We start from the raw sequence: 25394 nt of genomic DNA, 5'->3' as shown, positions 1-25394 counted from the left end.
GTTATCAGCGAACATTAAAAGGTTAATACTTAGAGAGACTCGGGGTCATCTAACTGTCATCTAAGTGATATTATTATACCCCCAGGGTTCTTACATTGAGTAGAATCCGTATCCAAACACATTAACTATACAAGGAAGTGAGATCAGATAAAACTGTTCAGCAGCATATCTGCCCCTTATCATATGTGCCAAGCAGCAGGGGTAACTTTATGCTACGATGTAAGGCGGAGGGCGAGCGGCAGCCATGTGCATACCTGAGAAGTGGTGAGGTTTACCCCAGAGTCTCAGGGTTTTTACCCCAGTCAGGGCAGATTCTCAGTCACATATTCTCGAGCTTTTTCATATTCTCTGACTTCATGATATCTGATCATCCTTAATGCTATATTTCTTACTACTATATCACATCTTAAACCCTTGCTTGAATACAGGTGAATTGATTCAGAATATCTTTACTGACTGAAGAGTCATTGTTTTCATGAGGGTCATTATTAGGGCCATTTCATGAAAGTCGTTACAATGGGCTCCTTGTGCTGGGTTATGAAGAATGGCTCATTAAGAAGGGACCCGCGGATGCTCATTTTCTGTACACTGTAACAATAAATACAGCGGGAAGCTGCCACTGGAATTCTGATACTCCCACCTGCCCTCGCGTGACCCGTATCCCTGTATCCCAGATCTGGATTAGTGGTCCATGGTGACCTGCTTTCTTTGACCTTAGGCCACCCCACACCACAGTAAAACATCCTGGCAGTATATATTATAGGAAAAAAGGATGATGGGGAAACTCAGACCCCCCAACCCATTTCATGAGTTACTTTTTGGTAAAATAGAACTTGGGTAAAATGCATTTTTTTTTACCATATTATATTTATTAGTCCACGGTGCCCCCTAGTGTACAGGCTAGAGAAGCACTTGTGAAGGGCATGCCCAAAATTAAGATGTTTTAGTAAAATGACTATGTATTTATGGTATGGTCCATCCTTGTCAATCTATATTTTTAAAGCTCTAACATATCTTAGCCATTTCCAGGGCCATTGTAAGGGACCCATCATGTAGAGCGCATGCAATGATAATATTATTAAATAACTGTATGCATTTAACATGCAGAGGTAGAGATTCTGTTGAACTTGATAGGCAGCTGATTTCTGACAGCAAACCACACAGATGTACGTCGTCATCATCATCATCATCATCATCATCATACACTATACCGAGACCGGCAGCGCATCTCTAGAGCGTCTCTCCGGTGTTGTCTCTCGAAGGAGTAACAGAAATATATATCTGCTAAACAACTGAAGTAACAATGGTCAGAAGATAAAAGGATAGGTTAAATAACACGGTCATTTATGGAAAAGGGAGGAGAACTTGAGAGAACGTCTTCCGTCTACCTCCTACCTATCGAGTTTAATGAGAACCGGGTTGAGTTGCCTCCTCTCGGTGAGTTGATTTGGTGAAGCTGAAGTCCTATTTTCAACTCAACCACCAACTCAACTCAAGTCAAACTCTGTTAGTATCCACGACGAACCTCTGGGAGTTGGGGGACAAGATGAACTTCACTGAGCTGACAAAATGTTCAATTTCAGCCTTAATTGGACCAAACAATTGCGACCTTCCTCTGACATTTTATAGCGCGATCAGGAAATAACCGCCGCTTTCCGTGATCTCCAAGGAACGCGATTACGTTATCTGGTGATCGCATGTGGTGGCGCGAGCTTCATTTCCACTAAATATTTACAAAGTCTGAAACCTGAGACCGACAGAATGCTTCTAAAACCTGACTTTCTCCAGCGCTCCACGTATTTTACCCATTAAAAAAAACATGACATGGATGGGAAATCCAGCGCAGACAGGGTTAATGTTGCAGCTGGAAACGGCTGATTTTTAATGGGAGTTTCATGTTCTTGTTTTCCATAGAAACAGCTCAGTGACCCCAAACTTTTGATATAGTCTACAATATTTGTTCAATTTTTGTTCAAGTTTTATTTGGCAAATAGTTTGGGGTCCCGGAGTCACGAGCACATTCTGTACAGGGAAATTTGGACACTTTAGTCTGACTCTGGAGTGACGCCGCGCATGGTGAAGTGATAGCGAACGTTGGATAAGCAGAGTTTATCAGCAGCGCAGTAGATAAGAATTCCCTCTGAGAAGGAGTCCTGTAAAGGACCTTTGATATGAAAACTTCTGAATATTTCCTTATAAAGAGGATTTTCATATAAAAGGAAGGTCCCCTGCTGCCCGGCAGACTGCGGCATTAGACGGGAGGGATGGCGTTTGGGCGAAGGCTGCTGCTCCTTTTGGGTTTGTTTGCGTTCGGTAAGTAAGGATCGGGAAGGGTGAGAGCTCTAGAGTCAGAGAACAGAATGTTTATTCTTAGAAGGACATAACTGTATCCAAAATGGGACATTTCTGCTATTTACTTTACTGAGAGGGTAGTAGATAAGTGGAACATTCTCCCAGCAGAAGTGGTAGAGGGTAATACAGTGAGGGTATTAAAAATGGATCCTGAATCTAAAATGAGACCAACGACTGATTAAGGTTTGAGTCTCTACAGCAGGAGAAACGGGCGACTAGCCGGGCCTTCGTCTTGTCTTAGATTCAGGAGCCGTACACCTATCCCTGTATTGCCCTCTACCACTTCTGCTGGGAGGCTGTTCCACTTATCTATCACCCGCTTAGTAAAGAAAAACTTCCTAAGCCTCGAGGTTTAGGGGATGGGTGGCTGTGTATCTGTCTTGTAATCATCAGAATCTCAGCAAACCCACTCACTGCTCAGGTGTTTTGGGAAGATGGCGGCGTGGCTGACGGATACAAACAGAAACATACAATCTGACAGACGATACAAACCCTACTGCTTGAAGACAATTCCACTTACACACCACTCTATAATAATAAAATAACATATAAAAATATATACGGTAATCATTATATTAATAATATTACGCTCAAGCCTCAAAACATACTTCCCTCCGATACTTTATTTAACTTCATGTATCCATAAGGTTTCTATCTACCCCAATCTATAAATGTTGCAATCCTTCAGTATTTCCTGATAATTTTTTTTAATATTAACCATTATAACCGTTACTCACTATAGCATGAACTTCAACACTATAATGCACACCCACGTGCAGTGATTTTTGTAAGGAAGTACAAATGCAATAAAGTTGCAGTACATTGAAGTAGGTTTGCAAAATAAAAAAAAGTGCAGTAGAAGTGCAGTATTACTTCAGAAAAAATGCGGTAATTTTTTCGTAAGGCAGATGTTGTCATATAGATCCAAGAGAAGCCAAAATTAGCTTGTGATCCCCAGATCCCCAATCTATCCTCTTCTTCATATATATGGCAACCACCTGCCGTCAGATTCTATGTTCCTCTGACTCTAAGATTCTGTGTACTACTGGCCCTCGGGCTGAATGGTGCCAGACTCTCCCTGGTTGTACTACATGCGTTACCTGCTCCGTGGTTTCTTTTGACAGAGGCCGGCCAAGCGTCGGATAAACCCTTTGTGTTGATGAAACACCAAAATCCTCGTACTGGTAGCAAGAAAACTTCTTACAAGAAGCCATTAACATTTGCCTCCAACATTTCCAACTCAACCATGTCGCCATATGTCAATTACTGCGGTTTCGGCGTCATAGGAATTACAAAAGAAGCGGTTGTCAATGTTTCCATACCACAAACCGGGAAGAGTAACACAAAGGTGCTGTCCATCACAACGGATTCACCCACATTATCTACAGTCTATTACAAGATAAATGCTGTGAACGGCACGACGTTGATGAACCCATCTGGAGATCCTACAAATCCTTCTTCTAGTCCTGAAACTAATGGCGGACCAAGATCGGTAATTCCTTCCACGCCGGAGAATGGAAACCCAGAGAATGAGTCTTCATTCATATCTAGTAAATCGTGCAAGATGGAAGAGAGGATTCCGGAACTGATCGTAAGTGTGTCGGTGGGAACCCAACCCAACCAGACCCAAGTCTACGCCGTCGGCTTGACCGATCAATTGCTGACGCTGACCATAGAAATCAGCACAGGATTCTCGGTGAAGCCTCGCCTATGTGCCAGCCCCAACAACTCTGCGTCGGTATTTATTGAGTTTGTCTCAATCAACACTAAGAATGCGGAGGTTACTATTGGATCCTGGGGATACGGCCAAACAGCCACAGAAGCCTCCATCTCAGTATATGCATGCGAATCTTTGATAACCACCACAATCCCAAGCACCTCAATCGTTTGGGCAACCAGTACGGCAAAGACCTCACTCATCACTAAAACCAGGGAGCAAGAACCATCATCAACCACGGTTTCCAGCGGTAAGACCAGACACCAACCATACTCCACCACCACTTCAGCCTCTTCCACAGTTGGGGAAACGGCTCAATCCACGTTTTCGTCTTGGGGGATAACGAGCTCAGAAACCAGCTGTCAGCCGCCAGCGACTCCTTCAACGGGAAACGACTCGTGTGTAGAAACCAAGACTCGCCCAACATCAGCCGCCACCGACTCCTTCAACGGGAAACGACTCGTGTGTAGAAACCAAGACTCGCCCAACATCAGCCGGTACAACCCTGAAATCCATCGGAACTATAAGAACATGTGAGTCGTTTTTGAGTGTTTGAAGGGTGAGATAGCGTACGTAGGGTTAGATAGGGTTAATTAGGTGGACTAACGGAGCAAAGAGGGGTTATTTTTAGTTGTGAGAAGTGATGTATTTACAGGGGCTGCTGCTCTAGACCTGACCCAAGAAACATTCCAAGTTTTACCATTCCAAGGGTTTCCTGCCCCTACACTCAGCCTCTTCCTTCCGAGGAGAATCAGGATATGACATCATATCCCACAAAAAACAATAAGAAATGTGTGAGAATCCATCAACAAAAAGCTGTTCCTGTAAGCCTGATGTAGGCCATTATGGTCACAATGTCAGCTTAATTATTTAAAGAAACAGAATGCTATGTAATCTTCTATAATCATTTATAAGGAGGCGACGGCATTATATCCCGGCATTCTGCCCTAGGAAGAGATACAAAGACCTCCAGATCTCTTATCTCCCCAACTGGCCCAAAGAGCGCCGCCGCACGTCTCTCGCCAGTCAGTCCCTTGTAGAGCAGCCCATGGGCTCCTGCCTATTGCCTATAAATTGGGAAGTTCAAGAGAATACTCTGTGGTTATTTTCTTTCTTCTTCTTCTCCCCAGATGATGCGATGGCGCACACGCTCCTCATTCTCCTTCCTCTCGTCCTCCATCACTGACCGATCCTCTGCTGTTTTTCAGTAACGATACTGTTCCAAAAGATCCATTCATGGACTCATAAAATGACAACGTTGGCGGGGTGGGCCGTTGTGGTTATATACCCCGGGAGGCAATATTGGTTATATATAGTTCTGTTTAGAGACAACCCGGCAAGGGTTCCAGATTCTTCGTGTGCTTGTAGATATCCCACCGTGGTGTGTACAGGACATGGGCAAGAAAGCTGTGTGTTTGAGTGACAGCCCATAATTGGCTGATCTGTTACATTTTCCGTTACAAAATTGTTCCCGGATAATTTTATTTTAAATAATTAAATAAAGGATGAGATAAATTGCAATAAAATTGTTGCATTCTGCACTCTGGAGGACGAGGCGATTTACCTCTAGGGGGCGCCCTGGGATTAGACAGCAAGTAGGACGATGCATGCGATCTGCTGCACCCACAATGCACCGTGAGCTATCCCATAATGCACTGCAGGTAACATAGAAGGCAACCCGTTCAATGTGGATACAAGCCAATGGACTTTAAATGAAGAATTTACCATTAAGTCTGTGACCCATGAGAGGGGACGACGGCGAATTGTTTTATTTTTCACTTTTCTCCGCAGATTTCCTAAATGCCAATGCAGAACCGTTCTTTAGTTTGAAAATGGTCGCCACTGAATGAAAGATATATATAACCTTCAAATAGCTCAATAAAACATTGAAGGCCACTTATCTCCATGAATCAAAAGTTCAAGGAACCTCGGGGGCGGGGTCAGCAGGGGCAGGCTCCAATACTGCAACTCCCCCTCGTACCAAGAAATACTTTGTCTCTCTCTCTCTCTATCTATCTATCTATCTATCTATCTATCTATCTATCTATCTCTTTTTGTTAAATAAGTGAACCCAGCTGTACATGTGTTTATTTCCGTGTGCGTGTATTTATAACCTCATACAATGTGCATGACATGGAGAGGCTGCTGGGGTGTGATAACAGTTAGTAAGTTCCTGAAGGACAGATGGAGAGGGAAGGAGAGAATAAGGAAGACTTGGAGAGACAGAGGCAGCGACAGAGAGACACAGACTGAGAAACTAACAAAGAGAGACAGAGAAATGGGCAAAGAGAGATAGAACGAGAGGGACAGCAATAGAGAGAGGAAGCTGGGCAAAGTGACATACAGACAGTACAACGGACAAAAAGACAGAGAGAGAGAGACAGAGGGGGAGAGCGAGAGAGAGAGAAACAGGAAAAAAGAGAGAAAAGAGAGACTGAAAAAGAGAGGGGGAGAGACAGAGAGAAAGACAGAAAAGGGTCACTGATAGAAACCCCTCGCTGGACACTACAGACTGCGACAGACAAAAGAACCGAGACACAGAAACATGCTGCTCACACTTATACTGGTGCTGAGTATACCGGCATGCTGCGGCACGGAAGGTAAGCGTGTGCGTGTATGGGCTGTCACCGGGCCAGCCAGTAATAACCCCCCAGCGCTATATACAGTAATACCTCCACCCCCAGTGCTGTATACAGTAATATAACCCCCCAGCGCTGTATACAGTAATATAACCCCCAGCGCTGTATACAGTAATATAACCCCCAGCGCTGTATACAGTAATATAACCCCCCAGCGCTGTATACAGTAATATACCCCCAACGCTGTATACAGTAATATAACCCCCAGCGCTGTATACAGTAATATAACCCCCCAGCGCTGTATACAGTAATATACCCCCAACGCTGTATACAGTAACATAACCCCCAGCACTGTATACAGTAATATAACCCCCAGCGCTGTATACAGTAATATAACCCCCAGCGCTGTATACAGTAATATAACCCACAGCGCTGTATACAGTAATATAACCCCCCAGCTCTGTGTACAGTAATATAACCCCCAGCGCTGTATACAGTGATATAACCCCCCAGCGCTGTATACAGTAATATAACCCCCAGCACTGTATACAGTAATATAACCCCCCAGCGCTGTATACAGTAATATAACCCCCAGCACTGTATACAGTAATATAACCCCCAGCTCTGTATACAGTAATATAACCCCCAGCACTGTATACAGTAATATAACCCCCAGCACTGTATACAGTAATATAACCCCCAGCACTGTATACAGTAATGTCGGTCAGTATTGACAAAAACCTGGTTTTCATCTCATTTTGTTCCAATAAACGTCCTTTATCTGCAGACCTGGACTTTCCCGGCTCAAACACCACACTGAGCTGATGCTTTATGGCGATGCTAATGAAGTCCGTCCCTCCATAGACTTTCATTCAGTTACAGAGTCCGACTGGCTGATTAGGACTGAGCCATTCTATTGTTCCCCACAGGCAGTATGAGTCGGGAGTAGATTGGGGGCTCAGATAACAGAGTGAGAATCATACAAATGGCTGATAAGCAGCTGCCTGAAAACATTATATTACGGGGCAAAAATTACATTTTTTGAAAAGATATTTTAATCTGATACCAGGAGTGAAATGTTGGGAATTCCCATTAATTATTCGCACATCCAGGGATATAAATTAAAACCTAGAAAAAGCTCGGCGTGGGACGCGGTCCAGAGTTTGCTGTAGTACCAGCTCTCTCCAGCAGAGAGCGCTGCACGCTCTTTAAGGTGATCTCCAGGTGAGCCCCAGCCAGGTAACATGTATATGTGATGAGAGTGAGGGGTATTCCGAAGGCTTCTGCCCGTCCTATTTTCATTATTGCTGTCTCCTTGCACCAAACTGTTTTTCTGCCTCCTTCCCTGACGTCAGGATGTTCATCTCACCAGTCTCCGCCGCCGTCACTGGACTTGGTGCTGAACGACGCCGCGAACGCCCTCATATGCAGCCTGTGCCAGACCAAGGCGCTGCCCAAGAAGAAAGTCACGTTCAGCTGGTCATTAAACGGGGTCATTCTGCGATCCAAAAAGGAGAGCCTTCCTAACGCCATCTACAACCTGGACCCCGCGAAGCCGAGAAACCACGGCCGCTGGAGGTGCTCAGTGGCAGAATTCCCGCAAATCAGTGCCGAGTATCTCCTGACACCATCGCAAGCTGCCCAGCCGGGAGAGACGGACAACAGTGAGAGTGAGTGGGCTAATAAACAGTCCGACGTCTAAGAAGAGAGAGCTGTGAGTCTGCCCCTCCCCCTGTAGGGTGACATAGGGGATGTGAGCCCGCCCCTCCCCCTGTAGGGTGACATAGGCAGAAAGTGGCCATGACTCTGCCCCATTCACTGCAGGGCAACTTGGACAGGAGGAGCAGTGAGTTTGCCCCTCTTGGGTGACAGACAGGAGGAGCTGTGAATCTGCCCCTCCCCTTGTAGGGTGACATAAGATAATGTGAGCTTGCCCCTCCCCCTGCAGGGCGTTATATGTCACTCTCACCTTTTACAGGGGCGAGCAGTGGCGTCACGCAGACGGTGGTGATCAGCGTCACGGTCACCGTGGTTATTCTCATCGTACTGATCGTTACCGGCACCGCCTCGGCCTGCTACGCGATGGAACTGAGCAGGTACCGGTTAGCACACGCCAGCGCTCATACATGTTCCCGTGTGCATTGCGTGTTACTCCGTGTCCCGTCCGGCCTGTGACTGTCATTCTCTTTTTCCAGAACCGAGTCGGTCCGGCAGAGGAGAGCTGAAGGTAACGCGGAGTCTTTTTTTGGGGATCGGTTTCCCTCGGCCTCACGCTATTCACAGAGCAATCTTGTTACCATAGCAACCAACAGAATGTAGCTGTTAATTGGAACATTCCATCGGTTGCTACAGTGATAAGACAGGATTTAGCAGAACTGGATTCATTTTGTGATTTTTTTGGGGGGGGGTTTGGAGAAAATTAACTGTTAACTTTCTGGAAGTTTGAAGTCCTGAATTTACGTTGCAGATAAAAAGACTTCCTCAGAAGAGGATTTACGGAGCCGAGCGCTGAGCGAGGAGATAAAGGTAAGAAGGGATTGCTGGGGTTTTACCGCTCCGGGTAAGAGATACCGCAGAGAGTTTATTCACGCGGAGTTATTTATTCCACCCCTGCAGGGGGACTCTGACAACGTGTCCTACGTGGAGCTGCAGCTGCACCAAAAGCCCCGCCCCCCACTCCCCAGGAACACGTGCGGCACCGTGTACGCTAGCATCATGTGACTTGGGGGGGCGCTGGCGCTCGCGGTTACTACGGGGATAATTAAGGATGAAGGTCCCACGTCGCCACGAGCTTCTCCTGCGCGAAGGGCCGAGCTGGCCCCGTATACTGTATGATTAAAGCGCAGTGACCGGACTACACACAGCTCACCGACGGTGGTGGTAAATAACGATTAGCGAAAGCAGCAAGAGAATAAACCCCCCCCACACACAAATACATGGGGAGACCGGAAATACCCCATCCTGCTACAGATACCCCCAAATACTCCCGGTGTCCAATCAGGACACCTGTATTAGGGGCGTGTCTAGAGCCAGGGAGGGACCACCCACATGCTTATATACAAAATAAGGACTACACCCAAAATATCAGGACTGTGCTGTAAAAAGCAGGACACTTGGGAGGCACTCTAATGAAGGATGTTGTATATAGGGCGGCCCGCCATTAGATCTCACGTCGGGGGGGGGGGGAATGTTTTTCAAAATCAAATCGCTAATTATCTGACAATGTATTTTATATAGAAACCGAGTAGCGAATCATGAAAGAGTTAAGTAATCAAATATTTTTCTTTGCATCCCTTTTATTAAAATGATAAATCAGGGTTTTTTTATTATTTTTTTTCCAGGGAATAAATATTTTTTGAAGAATAAAAACACAAATCTTGGAATATTCTTGAAGCCGTTTATTTATAAACTTAGAGGTTTACAAAAGAAAAAGAAGTCAGTTTCCAGCATATAGTCGGATGAGGCTGCGATGTAGCGATCGAGTCCAGCATTGATGCAGAGTGATTTGGGGTGGAAAAACTGAAAGGGGTCACTAAAATCCATATTGTACTGAAGTGCTTTTTCTGGAAGAATGAGATTATAATTTGAAGACTGAAGTGTAGTGTGTGTTGGTGGGGGGAGGGGGGCAATGAGGGTATTAAATTATGAAAAAAAACCAAAAACATGACAAAATGGGGATTTGACAGAATGACGTTAAAGGGGTTTAACAATTTAGCACCAGAAAGTAGTATTTTTTAGTGTTTCCCCCGTTAACCAACCACAGTGAGAGTCTGCAAAAATTAGATAAACCCAGCAAAAAAAATTATAAAAAAATAAAAGTAAAAATTGCATTTTGTTAAAAAAATTAAATAAAGTGAGGAAGTGCCCCACCTAGTGGCATTTCTGTAAATTACATCTACATTTATTATACAGGTGGCATTTTTGGGTTAGAATGTGGATATTGGATTACTTTCCTCTAAATAAATCACAGCTCGTACAAGGAAGCCATTTCTCCAGCAACATTCCGGGATGGAAGGTTACGTTATAGCAACGGAATGTTGGTGAATAAATCGGCTTTTGTAATTATCGGTAATCGATACTCGATCAGACGGATCGGGGCTTCCAGTAACAGTCTCCAAATACAAAACGTATCCAGGCGCCCGTCCACCGCAGACACACGTGCACTCTATACGTGCACAGTATGCGTTACTCTCGAACACGCTAGGAACACGTGTAGGGGGCAGCTTAATGCACGTATGTATACATCTAAACCCAGATCTCTAAGTATGCAGCAAGGAGAAGTGTGAGTGTACACGGACACTCACGAGGAGCGCGGCTGGCCCCCCTCAGTCTGGCGGATATGCAGGCGTCGGAGCAGCGTATGGATCAAATGTCCAGCTTGCGGTTTATCAGTATAGCGCAAGCCGTCAGACAGCCGCCGATCTTGGACACCTCTGTGCACGAAGCCGGCACCAGCGTGTAATCCGTAAGCTTCTGGAAGACCTGGGAGAGAAACGGCACAAGAGGTTAAATACCACATCTGCTGGGGGTCAGCTGGCGGCTGTGGATAATATTAGAGTGATGCCGAGTATCTGTACACAGGAATACGCGACAACACACAGTCTCGCTGCACATTATGGAGTGTGTTATACGACAGCGCAGAGTACCCCCCCAGCCAGCATCACACGACAGCGCAGAGTACTCCCCCCCATCCAGCATCACACGACAGCGCAGAGTACTCCCCCCTCCAGTGTCAGAGGACAGCGCAGAGTACATGCAGGGCGTCCGCGGTACCTGCGCACTGTCAGGGAATTCCTCCGCACTGCGGTGAACGAGGACGTTGGATTTGGGGCCGACGCGGGCGTAGATGCAGTTAGCGGCGGGGTCGTCAGGAACGGTGAGGGTCTCGTAATGGTGATCGGTCAGCTGCTCCATCATCTGGAGACAAATAGAAAAAAAACTCCGGTCAGCGACTGGTTAAACCTTCTTTACCAATATTCTCTAAATATATATAATAATTATATTATAAATCTGTTAACAGAGTCAGGCAGCAAAAACAACAATTTCTCTACAATACGGAGCTGGAAATAAACAGCCGCACGCGGCGAGGGGGAATCTTTAAATGGCCCTATTTATAATAAAATAAACAAATAATATATTATATATCCACACCAATATATAATAATATATATATATATATACACACACACACCAATATATAATAATATATATATATATACACACACCATTCCCAGAATGGCCAAATTTCCCTTAGAACTGCTATGGATTATTTGCGACTATCGTGTAATTGATATGTCAAAGTGGAACAGCAGCTTTACCCCCCACTACACGCATTACCCGCATTACCCCCACTACACGCATTACCCCCACTACACGCATTACCCACATTACCCGCATTACCCCCACTACACGCATTACCCACATTACACGCATTACCCCCACATTACACGCATTACCCCCATTACACGCATTACAGTCGCTGGTTTAACTTTATCAAAAAACGAATTACATTTAAAAAATGTTTTATTTTATTTTGTTTACATACTGAGGGTTTATCCTACGGCATCACAGGAAAAAAATTCTGGCATCAAACGACCAGGAGCCATGACATCATATGGACCGATATAGAAGCCATGACATCATATATAGACAGATATTGAAGCCATGACATCATAAAGAGACAGATATAGAAGCCATGACATCACATCCGGGGGGCTTACCTTCAGGGCCTTGCGGGCGGCGTCGCTGCTCCCTATGATTAGAGTATCGGGACCCCCCATGCTGCAGAAACTCTTGAGGTGCAAATCCCCCGATACTGGAATCGTGGAGACGGCGTAATCCTAGAGGGAGAGAAATCAGCGCAGGAACAGCAGAGGCACGAGGAGCCGGGACGGCCCCGCAGCGCAGGAACGGCAGAGGGGGCAATAAACGGGTCTGGGGTACCCGGTTGGGGCAGAATTACAGAGGGAGTGTGAGGGCAGAATGGAGAGGGGGGAGAGACAGGCATGCGGTTGGCGCAGGAAGATAGAGAGCATTTAATGGATTATGGGGCGGAATAAGTGGTGCAGGGGACGAAGCCGCCCATACCTGGTAGGTTTTTGCCACCATTTCTGCCCCTCGGAGGTTGGTCCATTTCGACACACCCACAAATATCTCTGTTCCTGAAACACAAGAGAGAGGGGCGGGGGATGGGTAGAACCGGACACCTCTAGGACTGATGTAGCGAGAAAGGAACGTGGGTAGGTACCCCTAAGACTGACCTTCAGGGGATAGATATAGAGATGTATATATATTATATATATTTATTATACAGGACTAGGTACCTCTAGGACTTTAGGCTCACAATGATTGGGCAAATCACTGCTACGACTACACCAATACCTCTAGGACTAACCCAGGGGGGTGATAGGAGGCGGGTCTAGCCCCTCTAGGACAGGCAGAATGATTCACTCACCCGTGAAGAGGATGTCGCTGGCGTCCAGCGCGGCGCTCTCGTCGGTGACCTCGCACACCCGGAATTTCAGCTCCTCGAACAGCTTCTGTAACCCGTCCGTCTGGGGCGAGAGGGGCAGACAGACAGACAGACGCCACCATGAAACCCGTCCAATCACAGCCTCACACAGCAAGGGGAGGAAAAAGCAAACAGGGACTCACCTCTTTCCTCCTGGCGGGGACCGACGGGCGCGTGATCAGGGCGGTGTCCGCGATCACCACCGCCATGTCCCCCGTCAGCTGCCCCCGCGGCAGCTCCTCGTTGGGGGGAAGCTCCACCACCTGCAGCCCCAGCTTCTGCCTCAAGATGCCGCAGTACACTCCGCTCTCCCGCTGCGCCCTCGCCAGGTCCACCTGCCCGTCCCCCTCCTGCGCCATGGAGGAGGGAACCCCCCGGACCACGGCGTGGGTGTATCGGCCAGCCATCTCTAGAGCCCCAGGAAGGGGCGAGAAGGGTTAAAAGACTGTAAGTGGGTAAAAAAAAACACTACGGCAGAAAAAAACCCTTCACCACTTTTATAGATTAAAACCTTAATCAGTCGTCTTAGATTCAGGAGCCGTATACCTATCCCATGCATGTTTAATATCATACCACTTCTGCTGGGATACTGTTCCTCTTATCCACTACCCTCTCAGTAAAGTACTTTATCTCAATTGACTATAAATAAAATCCTTTCTATATTTATTGGCTTAAATAAAATAATTTCTATGTGTTTATTGACTGTAGATAACATGTTGTATGTTCCTCTACACATTACACGTATGTAACATACACCTGTATGGATATGGGAATCATGCCTGTAGCATCTGGAATACCAGCTGTGGGCCAGCTTAGCCAGACTGACAGCGGTGGCAGCCATTGGGATACGTCGCCCCTCCTCTGCCCGTATCCGATTGGCTGTGCAGTGATTTTGGCAAGACATTCAACCAATAAAATCATACGAACACTGAGAAAAATGTCATTAACGCTGCGAGGGTCCCCACACGGGACTCAGAGGGTTAAAGACCCCAGAGCGAGGGAATGAGACCCCCTATAAAATACACGAGGAGGAGACCCCCACAATGCCACGAATACTATGAGACCCCCGGGTACTGCACATGGTAACAATGCGAAGACATGTGATGTACAGCGCTGCGGAATATGATGGCGCTATACAAAACAATACATAGTGATGCGAAGACACGAGACCCCCACAGCTAAGAGACATAACAGACCCCCGATACTAGATGAGACACACCGAGACCCCCGATACTAGATGAGACACACCAAGACCCCCACGGCTAAGAGACATCACAGACATCACAGATTCTAGAAGAGACACCGAGACCCCCACGATTCAGAAACATGACGAGAATGATACAAAGATCTCACTTCGAGACAGCGAGACCTCCCATCGGAGACAGTCACATCATTGTAATAGTGAGACCCCCCGATACAGAGGCCCTGATCTGAGACCCCCATATACAAGAGACATCAAGATGTGACAGCATTATACAGAGAGATCCTGACAGGGGAAGCGCCCATCACTGCAAGAGACATCCCATGAAAAACACGCCATCCCAATGTACAGAGGGAGACACCCAAAAAACATGGGGAGAGAGACAGCTGAACGAGAGACAGCCGGGCACACCCTGCAGACAGCCCGACACACAAAGAGACAGAGGGGCAGCAGGGACAGCGCCTGGCAGTCACAGGGACCGGACGGCCAGAGACAGCCAGGGGGTCAGACGGATGCCTCGAGAGGAGGGAGAGAGACCGCCTGGCACGCAATGGCAGAGAGAGGCGAGAGGGAGGGCATGAGACAGACAGGGCGAGGCGAGACACTCACCGCGGGCACGTGACGCGTCCTTGTCCCCAAACCGCAGAGAGCGAAGGGTCACCGAGACTGCTGCACCCCCCTTACCCCTCCCTCCTACCCCAGCGGCTCCCCACCCCCCATCAGCATCATCAGCTCCCCTCCCCACCATCCAGCTGCCTCCCCTCCCCGCCTCCTGCTACAGACAGCCTGCAAGGACGGGGCCAATACCCCCCACTATACACAGAGCAGGGGCCCAATACCCCCCCACTATACACAGAGCAGGGGCCCAATACCCCCCCACTATACACAGAGCAGGGACACAATATACCCCCCACTATACACAGAGCAGGGACACAATATACCCCCCCCCACACTATACACAGAGCAGGGGCCCAATATACCCCCCCACTATACACAGAGCAGGGGCCCAATAAACCCCCCCACTATACACAGAGCAGGGACCCAATACCCCCCCACTATACACAGAGCAGGGACACAATATACCCCCCCACTATACACAGAGCAGGGGCCCAATACCCCCCAACTATACACAGAGCAGGGGCCCAATACCCCCCCCCCACTATACACAGAGCAGGGGCCCAATATACCCCCCCACTATACACAGAGCAGGGGCCCAATATACCCCCCCTACTATACACAGAGCAGGGACCCAATACCCCCCACTATACACAGAGCAGGGGCCCAATATACCCCCCACTATACACAGAGCAGGGGCCCAATACCCCCCCACTATACACAGAGCAGGGACACAATATACCCCCCCACTATACACAGAGCAGGGGCCCAATACCCCCCCACTATACACAGAGCAGGGGCCCAATATACCCCCCCTACTATACACAGAGCAGGGGCCCAATAACCCCCACTATACACAGAGCAGGGGCCCAATACCCCCCACTATACACAGAGCAGGGGCCCAATATACCCCCCCTACTATACACAGAGCAGAGACCCAATATACCCCCCTACTATACACAGAGCAGGGGCCCAATATACCCCCCCACTATACACAGAGCAGAGACCCAATACCCTCCCCCACTATACACAGAGCAGGGGCCCAATACCCCCCACTATACACAGAGCAGTGGCCCAATATACCCCCCCACTATACACAGAGCAGGGGCCCAATACCCCCCCACTATACACAGAGCAGGGGCCCAATACCCCCCACTATACACAGAGCAGGGGCCCAATATACCCCCCACTATACACAGAGCAGGGGCCCAATACCCCCCCACTATACACAGAGCAGGGGCCCAATACCTCCCCACTATACACAGAGCAGGGGCCCAATACCTCCCCACTATACACAGAGCAGGGGCCCAATACCTCCCCACTATACACAGAGCAGGGGCCCAATACCTCCCCACTATACACAGAGCAGGGGCCCAATACACCTATATATAATACTCATAAACACGCCTCACCTCCTAATACATCATATCACATAATACATACATATACATAATAATCATCTGGTACCCGACACACACCTTTCACCCCGCGCATGTACACGGGCATCTCCTACCGGAGCCCAGCAACCGCCCAGATACCCCGCATGCTGCCAATTAGTGCCTATAATACCTCCAATTAGGGAGGGGCTCTTTATTTATTACCTCTACACAGTGAGGGGCTCTGGGGTTTGGGGCATGTAGTGTGAATAATGTGTTATTGCGCCCCCCCCCCTTGCATGTACGCTGCATATAAATCTGCCCTAGATGCCAATCATAGCCATAGAAATGGCTTCATTCCCATAATTACGGGGGGGGGGGATCTCTGAGACATGTAATTGTTATTATTTTATAATAATGTGCTTATTATTGTAATGTAAAGAGGTTTTACTTTACCGACAGTGTGGTTGATAAGTGGAACAGCCTCCCAGCAGAGGTGGTAGAGGGTAATACAGTGAGGGTATTAAACATGCATGGGATAGACACACGGCTCCTGAATCTAAGACGAGACCGACGACTGATTGAGGTTTCAGTCTTTACAGCAGGAGAAACGGGCGACTAGACGGGGGCCGGATGGGGCCGATCTGCCGGCAGATTCTAGGTTTCTATGTATTATTTATTATTATTAATATTATTACTACTCTGAATTATGTGAATTTCTTTCTTTTTTTTTTCAGAGTTATACCCCGAGGTTAGTGCACAAACTGCCCCAGCTGCTCCGGGTTAAACACTTAACACACGGCATTTAGACAGGCGCGGCGTTTATCAATAAATAATCACTGCCCCTGATATAATATTAAATAATAATATAATATATTTAATAACAACATATAATATTTAATGATAGCATATAATAATATAATATATTTAATAATATCATATAATATAACATTATATATATAACATATAATATTTAATGATACCATATAATAATATAATATATTTAATAATATCATATAATATAACATTATATATATAACATACAATATTTAATGATAGCATATGATAATATAATATATTTAATAATATCATACAATATAATATATTTAATAATACCATATAATATAACATTATATATATAACATATAATATTTAATGATAGCATATAATAATATAATATATTTAATAATATCATATAATATAACATTATATATATAACATATAATATTTAATGATAGCATATGATAATATAATATATTTAATAATATCATACAATATAATATATTTAATAATACCATATAATATAACATTATATATATAACATATAATATTTAATGATGGCATATAATAATATATTTAATAATAACATATAATATTTAAAAATAACGTTTTACGGGAGTTTTTATCCTCGGGTAGCGCGTCGGCCGGTATATCCAGCCGCAGACCAAGGTGCAACACCCAATCCCAAACGGGTGAGTATGGGGTGGAGATGGGCAGCGGCCCCCTGGGCATTTCCCTGGGGGGCCCGATGGCCGGACGGGGTCTGTGTCCATTGGAACGTCTTGGAATTGAGAGCGGGGTGGTTCTGAGACGTCGTTATTGACGTGGGGGTATTTATTTTTTGGTGGTAAAAGGTGTTGAGTCCCCTGTTAAGCTGGGGGGAGCGCATCGCGTGTGTTTGAGATAAATGCCGTAGGGGGTCCTTTAAAAAAGTGAGTTTTGGGGTCTCCAAGTAGTCCTTATCTGCCTGGACCTGGTTGCCCACCCAGTGACCTCGTCCGGTACTGAGAAGACGCACCTCGCAGTCACTCCGTGCCAATTTTTTTATCCCCCACCTAACCCTAAAACTACCCCCGTCTAACTTATTCCGCACTACCCCCCCCCACACGCTAACTACTAAATATCACGTTCTTCTTTTACATTTTAAATATTAATTTTAATTCATTATACGTAAAGATATCGCTGGTCACGGACGGATTTAACTAAAAAATAAAAAAAAATGAGTGTCCCAGAACCCCGAGATACACCGCGGCCAACACTCTGAGCTCCTAGGAAAGGGGGATCCGTGGGGGAAGGAGGGACTGTCTCTCGCACAGAGGGACACTTGGGAGGTATGAAGCCGCCACTGTCTATACATAGCGGGTATCTGTGTTCGCAGGCAGCCGTTCTCCATCCTGTGTTCTTCTCATTTCACTGCCTCATCCTCTGCGGTTTCTTGTGTGATAAGCGCGAGGAGTCTCTATAAAGCGCCGCCTTACAGCCGAGGCTGATGTCGCAATACAAGGCGCAGCTCCATCCCCATCCCTCTAAATGCGCCCCGACACGCCTGCGTCATGGGACACGTCGCCGCGCATGTATAAACTTGGTGGCATGTATTGGCAACTGATACACGCACTCATACTTACACACAAGCTCCCTTTAACCTCGACACGCTGATACCCTAACACCACTCGTGCTCACACCATACACTCACCTTCTCACAACCCTCGGGTGCTGGAGTGTACGTGTGTCCGTGTCCTTAAAGCATCAGACGGCGCAGACTCATGCTAACACACACTCATACTCACGCCATACGCTGACCGCACGCAGGCCAGGGCCGAGGAAGAAGAGCAGTCCCGGCACTTTAAGGCTGTGGTCCGGATCTGCCGCTCCAGATGGATGACCTGCCAGGGGCTGTGCGGGGGTCTTCTTAGACCCCCCCTGGAACGTTTGCTTGAGTGAGAGCCGGAGCTGGCTTAGTGTCCACTCCAGTGCAAACGCCAAGCGAGGGAAATATCTGGGGGTCTGGGATACAGAATGAAGGCAAAGAGGGGGTTCGGAATGGAAGGGGGGGCACTTTAAGTGCTCATGGGTCTGGCGTGTACGTTAACCCATACCCCCGATAAAATCCCCGGTAACGGCATAATATAATAATAACGAGAAAAACGTTCAAATCACTTTAAACAAAGCATGGGAGAAAGATACAGCGATGAGTTATCTCATAAACAGATATTATATAAAGGGGTTAAAAATACTATGGCAAGAGGTTAAAATGTAACGGCCAGAGGCTTGGATTTAACCAGGAAGGTATCTTCTTTGATGAGATGGTGGTGGATACGTGGAATGGCCTTCCAGCAGAAGTGTTAGAGGTTAATAAAGTGAGGAAAATAGTCCAGCCGTCGGATGTACCGCTGAGAGGTCCCTTTATATTTTTGCTGTGCCCTTCTTACATGGTGTGGGGGGGTTCCAGGCAATACCCCCATAATCATTTGCCCCTTTCCCCATCCCCGGCACACAAAATACTTACCTGCAGTCAGCTTGGCAAGTGCGCCGGGGTAAGGGGGGGTTAACGAGACCCCCACCGCCGCATACACTTTCCTGCCACCGATTGGCCGCTTCAAGCCCTTTAAGAGCCAAAGACCAAGTAATGTTTGGGGTCTTACAGCAACTCGAAAAACAGGAAGCCGGGCCGGGCCGGACCACCGTTACCTGCCAACAAATTCTTTCTTCTTATAAAGCTCAAATTGTCCATTTCTTGGTTTTGGACCAAAAACCACTAATAGGGAGGGGGTCGGCCCCCGCCTCGCTCGCTCGGCGTGTAAGCGTCCCCCCCGTTACTCACATGTTTATCTCGCCCGCCAGATGCTTTATTTTTATACACAGAGTTATCAAAATCACTCCCTAAATGTCTCAGCCAATCAGAAGCCACGTCCTGGAGGTATTTAAAGAGGGCGCATCTGACGGGGAAGTATCAGGGCTCCGGGGGGCTTCGCTTGTAGTTATGGATCCGCAGAGTGTGATTTGTTTCATGTTACTGCTCGTTAAATACGGGGCCGCGGAGACGGAGGTGACGGCGACGCACGCTCAGGTAACTAAGTGACTTCTCCCGGTATTTATTATCGTTTTGTTAACACGTTAGGTGTTTGAGTCATGTCTCGTAGGCTGAATGTATAGCTCCGTGATGTCATCGGTTATACGGCTGCTTGTGATGGTGGTGGTTGAGGTGGGATTCCCGTTTCTCTTGTGTCCGTCAGGGTTGTCCTGCGGTGTGCGAATGCCCCGCTGTGATCTCCAGATGCCCCACGGGAAGTCACCGGGTCCTGGACGGCTGTGGATGCGGGTGTCAGGTTTGTGCGCAGGCCCTGGACGCGCCGTGTGATGGACTCAGACCCTGCGATCCGGCTCACAACCTGACTTGTGATTATTTCTTGGGCCAGAACCATCAAGAAGGAGTCTGCAAAGGTCTGAGACTCTGAGCATCATATTACTACTCCTCGTGGGGTATTACATCATTCCCCTTGGGGTATTACGTCATTGCCCTTTGAGTATTACATCATTATTCGTGGGGTATTACATCATTCCCCTTGGGGTATTACATCATTCCCCTTGGAGTATTCCATCATTCCCCTTTGGGTATTACGTCATTGCCCTTTGAGTATTACATCATTCCCCTTTGGGTATTCCATCATTCCCCTTGGGGTATTCCATCATTCCCCTTGGGGTATTCCATCACCCCCCTTGGAGTATTCCATCATTATTCTTGGGGTATTACATCATTATTCTTGGATTATTCCATCATTCCTCTCGCACATGTATTATTTTATATAGTTTCCTCTTCTACGACTGTTAACCCTTCCCTCTCCTCTTGCTCCAGCACCTTTTGAATCGATCTCTACCGTTCTCTCTTTTTCTGTTGCTGACTCACTCCTTCTCTATTTATTACACCTCCTCTTCGTTTTTTTTTCTCTTTACCTCAACAATTGGTATTTTTTCTCCGATCACAAAATCCTTGTTTAGTAGACGAGGCCCTCTAGCTCACCTCCATGTCTCGTTCTGTCGGTTTCATCGGCTGTATTTCTTCGTTTTCTCCCCCACAGTCCTCAGAAAGCGTCGCTCCTGTTTCCCCAACGGCACGGAGATTCTGCACGGCCAGCGATTCCAGGACGGCTGCACGGGGTCCTGCGTGTGCCACGACGGGCAGGTCGGCTGCGTCTCGCTGTGCCCCCCCTACCAGCCGGCCGCCGTTCCCGGCTGCAGGGAAATGGTTTATGAAGCCGGTAAACTTCCGGGACTCGAGAGATTTATAGACGGGGGATTTATAGACGGGGGATTTATAGACGGGGGATTTATAGACGGGGGATTTATGAAACAAGGCAGGATGTAATATAAAAATATAAGTGTTTCCTTCTCTTCAGTTCCAGGTCAATGCTGCAAACGCTGGAAATGCAAAAAATACGACTCTGCAGACAATCTTTTACCCAAACGGGAACTTTTCCACCCAAACAGCAACAAGGTGATTAATAAAACTCCAGCGGCAGGAAAGAGGAGCAGAAAGATTCCCGACAGAGGTACGCTGGCAACGCTGCGCAAGAAGCTCCATCAGAATGAGTGACCGTGAGCAGACGCTCCGTCACAGCGGCTGTCTCGCTTATACCAAGTAGTACTTGCGCTCTCGTCTGTCTCTCTATATATTCTATGATTTCCCACAAAGGTTTCCTTTCATGAAAAGGGGCGTAGAAACGTTTAAGAAGCTTTTTCTGTTTCTGTGGCAAAGGCCTATCACTGCTTGCTTTTGTGTCACGTGACAATTAAGTGTTCCCGGCCAAAGATTATGAATGAAACAATTTTATAGGATTCAAGTATTATTTCCAGGCCCTGGCCCCACCCTCCCCGGTAACATGAGACTGGCACGCATAGTTACACACAATTACACACTCATGCTAACACACACTTCCTCTAATACACATTTACACATTCATTCTAACACATGCACACTTACACATACACATTCATTCTGACACATGAACACTCATGCTAACACACACTCCCTCTAATACACTTTTACACATGCACATTCATTCTAACACACACCCTTACACTCTCATACCAAGATACTCTCATACCCTCTCACGCACTCTCATACCCTCTCATGCACACACACGCTTACACATTCATGCTAACACATGAATATAATATTTTGTAGATTTACCCTTTTGTTTCAGAATGACTCATTTGTAAGTCTATCTAAGTGTTACTTCCCTAATCACTTTACCTCTGTTGTGTATTTGTCATTGTTGTATGTGATTGTTATGTGTTAATTATGTTAATCGTTTCCTCCCCATGTATGTCAATTCCCTCCCCATGGTAAATTGGCTATGATAACCATGCCCAGTTCCAATAAAGCGTGTTCTCTCGCGTCTCTACTGGTGTGTCATGTCGTAACTGGTGGTACGATTCTTTGGTAGGCCATTTATTTCCCAGAGGAGCCCTTTTACTCCAGAGTGTCACATACACATCCATGTTAACATGCACATACTCATGCTAACACATACACGCCCACATTCATGCTAACACGCAATATTATTATGTTACTTATACATATATTACTTATAACAAGAAATAGTGCAATGACGGCGTTGGCTACACTGTTTCTTGCTCTCCCCACAGAGCATGGAATGGCATTGAACAGCTCCTCTGTATGCAAAAAGCCCCCCACAGAGTGGACCCCCTGTTCACGGCTCTGTGGATTTGGGGTCTCAGTAAGGATACAGTTTGAGGCCGAGAGCTGCACCCCACGAGCAGAGAGGAGACTGTGTATGATAAGACCATGCAGGGAGGAGTATGGCGCCGTCAACTACACGGTGAGAATGAGGTGGGGGATCAGAGAGAGGACCACCGACTGGGGAGGGATCAGAGAGAGGACGGCAGACTGGGGAGGGATCAGAGAGAGGACCACCGACTGGGGAGGGATCAGAGAGAGGACCACCGACTGGGGAGGGATCAGAGAGAGGACGGCAGACTGGGGAGGGATCAGAGAGAGGACCACCGACTGGGGAGGGATCAGAGAGAGGACCACCGACTGGGGAGGGATCAGAGGGAGGACCACCGACTGGGGAGGGATCAGAGAGAGGACCACTGACTGGGGAGGGATCAGAGGGAGGACGGCAGACTGGGGAGGGAATCAGAGAGAGGACGGCAGACTGGGGAGGGAATCAGAGAGAGGACGGCAGACTGGGGAGGGATCAGAGAGAGGACGGCAGACTGGGGAGGGATCAGAGGGAGGACGGCAGACTGGAGATGGATCAAGGAGTGGATGGCCAACTGGGGAAGGATCAGAGTGGACAGCAGACTGGGTGGGATGGCAGTGATTGGATCGCACACCGGGGAGGGATCAGGGAATGGACAGCACATTGGGGTGGTTTCAGGGAATGGACGGTAGATGGTTAGGACATTGAGTGGAGGAGAAGCAAACGATGAAATAGAGGAGGGAAGAAGTTTGAGGAGAAGAAAGATGGGGTTGACAGAAGGATGGGATGAACAGAATAGGAGGATAAGGAGGACGGGGTTAAGAGGGGATGTTCACAGGAGGAGATGTTAGTGAGCGGCAGGGGAGGGAAAGTATTCGGTTCCTGTTCTCATCATTCCGAACCTCCTGTATCTTTCAGCTCCTGAAGACCACCAAAGTTTGTAATCGTGTTGTGCGATGGACACAACCGCAGCATCTTCATCACCGGGAATGCCACACACTGCGTCCTCTGAGCCCCAAGTTCTGTGGGGGGTGCTCGGACGGGCGTGTGTGCACCCCCTCGCTGACCGAGACCCGCTCTGTGGTCTTTCAGTGTCCCCACGGGAACCGCAGGGTCAAACGGAAGATAATGTGGGTGCTGAAATGCCGTTGTGGTAGGCCAGAGGGGAAGAAAGGAGAAAGGAGGATGGAGAAAGCGGAGGGAAGGGTAGACACTGAAGAAGAAGACGTAAGAAATGAGATAGAGGCGGGTGGATAAAATGTTGAGTGGGGGGAATCAGGTATGTTAGAGGGAAGGTGGGGGGACGGGAAATATTAACAAAATTGAAAGAGGGCACAAGGAGAGGGGAGAGCCTCAGATCTGTGCACCGGCTGGGAGAATAGTCTGTGTATTGAATGTTGTCTTCCATATCCACCTGTGTACATGCACTGCCTGCCTCCGCTCGATCATGCGCGCCTCAGGGGTTACTCTCTGTTAGAATTTGATTCCCTATTTCCGCGGCCCTTGCCCTCCATGTAATTTCTAGCTCCCTGCTTTCTCTACGTTACGTTCTGTGTGCTGCACACGCGTCCCGTGTTCTCCGCTGGTGACTGCAGCCCTGTAAGTCCCGACGTTACTCAGGATTACATTCCCCACGGGGCGACCTCTTTCTTTAAGATTTGGTACTGTCTTCTCCATACAGCGTTTTTAAAGGAGTGGTTGGGAGGCAGATCCTCTGTCCACTACCACATATACTGTCTCTTTTCACTCATGTCCCCTTTACTGACTTTGTCCTAGAAAGGCTGTTCGTGTTTGATTTTCTTTAAGCGTGTGCATGGGGGTTGCTTGTGTACCTAGCGGTGTTTATAATATAAGTCTAGCCCTGGTCGCCCCATCCTCCTATGCCATACGTGGAATACTGCCCCGATACCCCGTGCCTATCCCCTTCCCGGGGTATGTTCTGTGCTGTACCCACTCCCTGTTCATAATAAAAGCTGTCACATGAGTAGCCTGCCGGGTCTCGTTACATTTATTGCCTGTTGTTAATGAGATGGGGATGACTGGAATGAGGATGAATGATTGAGTGCGCGTGTGTGACTGGTGTGTGACTCGGAGGAGTCTATTCACAATGCCAGGAGTTTCCAGTTCAGCTCCTGATATCACTATCCACTACGAATGGCCGACCCTGGGAGCTTCGATCCTGTATAATGTATAGATCAAATCAGTGAGATGAACTCTCCCCACATTAACCATACATACTATACATTATACCTGCATCCGCGCAGCTGCACTCTCTACTATTCCTATATACTATACATTATACCTGCATCCTGCGCAGCTGCACTCCCTACTATTCTATATACTATACATTATACCTGCATCCCGCGCAGCTGCACTCTCTACTATTCCTATATACTATACATTATACCTGCATCCGCGCAGCTGCACTCTCTACTATTCCTATATACTATACATTATATCTGCATCCCGCGCAGCTGCACTCTATACTATTCTACATACTATACGTTATACCTGCATCCCGCGCAGCTGCACTCCCT

At 47.4% G+C, this 25394-nt stretch overlaps 4 protein-coding genes and 1 long non-coding RNA gene across 6 annotated transcripts; 4 read left to right on the top strand and 1 right to left on the bottom strand.

Moving 5' to 3' along the window:
* The first annotated feature begins 2212 nt into the window (after positions 1-2212).
* Positions 2213-4278, top strand: LOC128503906 (uncharacterized). The gene is made up of 3 exons (XM_053474101.1): positions 2213-2313; positions 3477-4186; positions 4228-4278. The coding sequence occupies exons 1-3, from the start codon at positions 2265-2267 to the stop codon at positions 4276-4278; spliced, it is 810 nt and encodes a 269-aa protein (XP_053330076.1). The 5' UTR covers positions 2213-2264.
* Positions 4279-4495: 217 nt separating this feature from the next.
* On the top strand, positions 4496-5595 carry LOC128502677 (uncharacterized). The gene is made up of 2 exons (XR_008355158.1): positions 4496-4602; positions 5200-5595. It is a non-coding gene; the product is annotated as an uncharacterized LOC128502677 (long non-coding RNA).
* A 511-nt stretch (positions 5596-6106) lies between these two features.
* LOC128502675 (uncharacterized) lies at positions 6107-9480 on the top strand. Of its 2 annotated transcripts, XM_053472553.1 has the most exons (6): positions 6107-6669; positions 8004-8318; positions 8627-8744; positions 8844-8875; positions 9116-9174; positions 9265-9480. In XM_053472553.1, the coding sequence occupies exons 1-6, from the start codon at positions 6615-6617 to the stop codon at positions 9367-9369; spliced, it is 684 nt and encodes a 227-aa protein (XP_053328528.1). In that variant the 5' UTR covers positions 6107-6614; the 3' UTR covers positions 9370-9480. The 2 variants fall into 2 exon arrangements, with proteins under 2 accessions (XP_053328528.1, XP_053328527.1); XM_053472552.1 differs by lacking the exon at positions 6107-6669 and having other exon boundaries at positions 7728-8318.
* A 1472-nt stretch (positions 9481-10952) lies between these two features.
* Positions 10953-15117, bottom strand: DDAH2 (dimethylarginine dimethylaminohydrolase 2). The gene is made up of 7 exons (XM_053472551.1): positions 14970-15117; positions 13303-13568; positions 13103-13202; positions 12736-12809; positions 12369-12488; positions 11422-11565; positions 10953-11130 (listed from the first exon to the last, which is right to left on the bottom strand). Exons 1-7 carry the CDS (start codon positions 15106-15108, stop codon positions 11014-11016), a joined length of 960 nt encoding a protein of 319 aa, XP_053328526.1. The 5' UTR covers positions 15109-15117; the 3' UTR covers positions 10953-11013.
* A 4963-nt stretch (positions 15118-20080) lies between these two features.
* On the top strand, positions 20081-24844 carry LOC128503030 (CCN family member 3-like). The gene is made up of 6 exons (XM_053473040.1): positions 20081-20198; positions 20365-20572; positions 21208-21387; positions 21526-21678; positions 22778-22971; positions 23776-24844. The coding sequence occupies exons 1-6, from the start codon at positions 20112-20114 to the stop codon at positions 24112-24114; spliced, it is 1161 nt and encodes a 386-aa protein (XP_053329015.1). The 5' UTR covers positions 20081-20111; the 3' UTR covers positions 24115-24844.
* Positions 24845-25394: the final 550 nt, after the last annotated feature.

Source organism: Spea bombifrons, chromosome 8 (genome assembly GCF_027358695.1).
Source record: "Spea bombifrons isolate aSpeBom1 chromosome 8, aSpeBom1.2.pri, whole genome shotgun sequence".
Taxonomy (NCBI): Eukaryota; Metazoa; Chordata; class Amphibia; order Anura; family Pelobatidae; genus Spea; species Spea bombifrons.
The sequence above is the reverse complement of the archived record's forward strand: the minus strand, read 5'-3'. Positions and strand labels throughout refer to the sequence as shown.

Bases quoted from the DNA above. Each gene is read 5' to 3' on its own strand.
- LOC128503906 (XM_053474101.1), top strand. From the start codon at position 2,265: ATGGCGTTTGGGCGAAGGCTGCTGCTCCTTTTGGGTTTGTTTGCGTTC. The intron at 2,314-3,476 runs GTAAGTAAGGAT...TTCTTTTGACAG, and splicing joins TTTGGGTTTGTTTGCGTTCG to AGGCCGGCCAAGCGTCGGAT. The intron at 4,187-4,227 runs GTATATGCATGC...CACAATCCCAAG, and splicing joins CCACAGAAGCCTCCATCTCA to CACCTCAATCGTTTGGGCAA.
- LOC128502675 (XM_053472552.1), top strand. From the start codon at position 7,904: ATGAGAGTGAGGGGTATTCCGAAGGCTTCTGCCCGTCCTATTTTCATT. The intron at 8,745-8,843 runs GTACCGGTTAGC...CTCTTTTTCCAG, and splicing joins TACGCGATGGAACTGAGCAG to AACCGAGTCGGTCCGGCAGA. The intron at 8,876-9,115 runs GTAACGCGGAGT...TTTACGTTGCAG, and splicing joins CCGGCAGAGGAGAGCTGAAG to ATAAAAAGACTTCCTCAGAA.
- DDAH2 (XM_053472551.1), bottom strand. From the start codon at position 15,108: ATGGTGGGGAGGGGAGCTGATGATGCTGATGGGGGGTGGGGAGCCGCT. The intron at 12,489-12,735 runs GTATGGGCGGCT...CTCTCCCTCTAG, and splicing joins TGGTGGCAAAAACCTACCAG to GATTACGCCGTCTCCACGAT. The intron at 11,131-11,421 runs GTACCGCGGACG...TTTCTCTCCCAG, and splicing joins AATTCCCTGACAGTGCGCAG to GTCTTCCAGAAGCTTACGGA.
- LOC128503030 (XM_053473040.1), top strand. From the start codon at position 20,112: ATGGATCCGCAGAGTGTGATTTGTTTCATGTTACTGCTCGTTAAATAC. The intron at 21,388-21,525 runs GTAAACTTCCGG...CCTTCTCTTCAG, and splicing joins GGAAATGGTTTATGAAGCCG to TTCCAGGTCAATGCTGCAAA. The intron at 21,679-22,777 runs GTACGCTGGCAA...CTCTCCCCACAG, and splicing joins CAGAAAGATTCCCGACAGAG to AGCATGGAATGGCATTGAAC.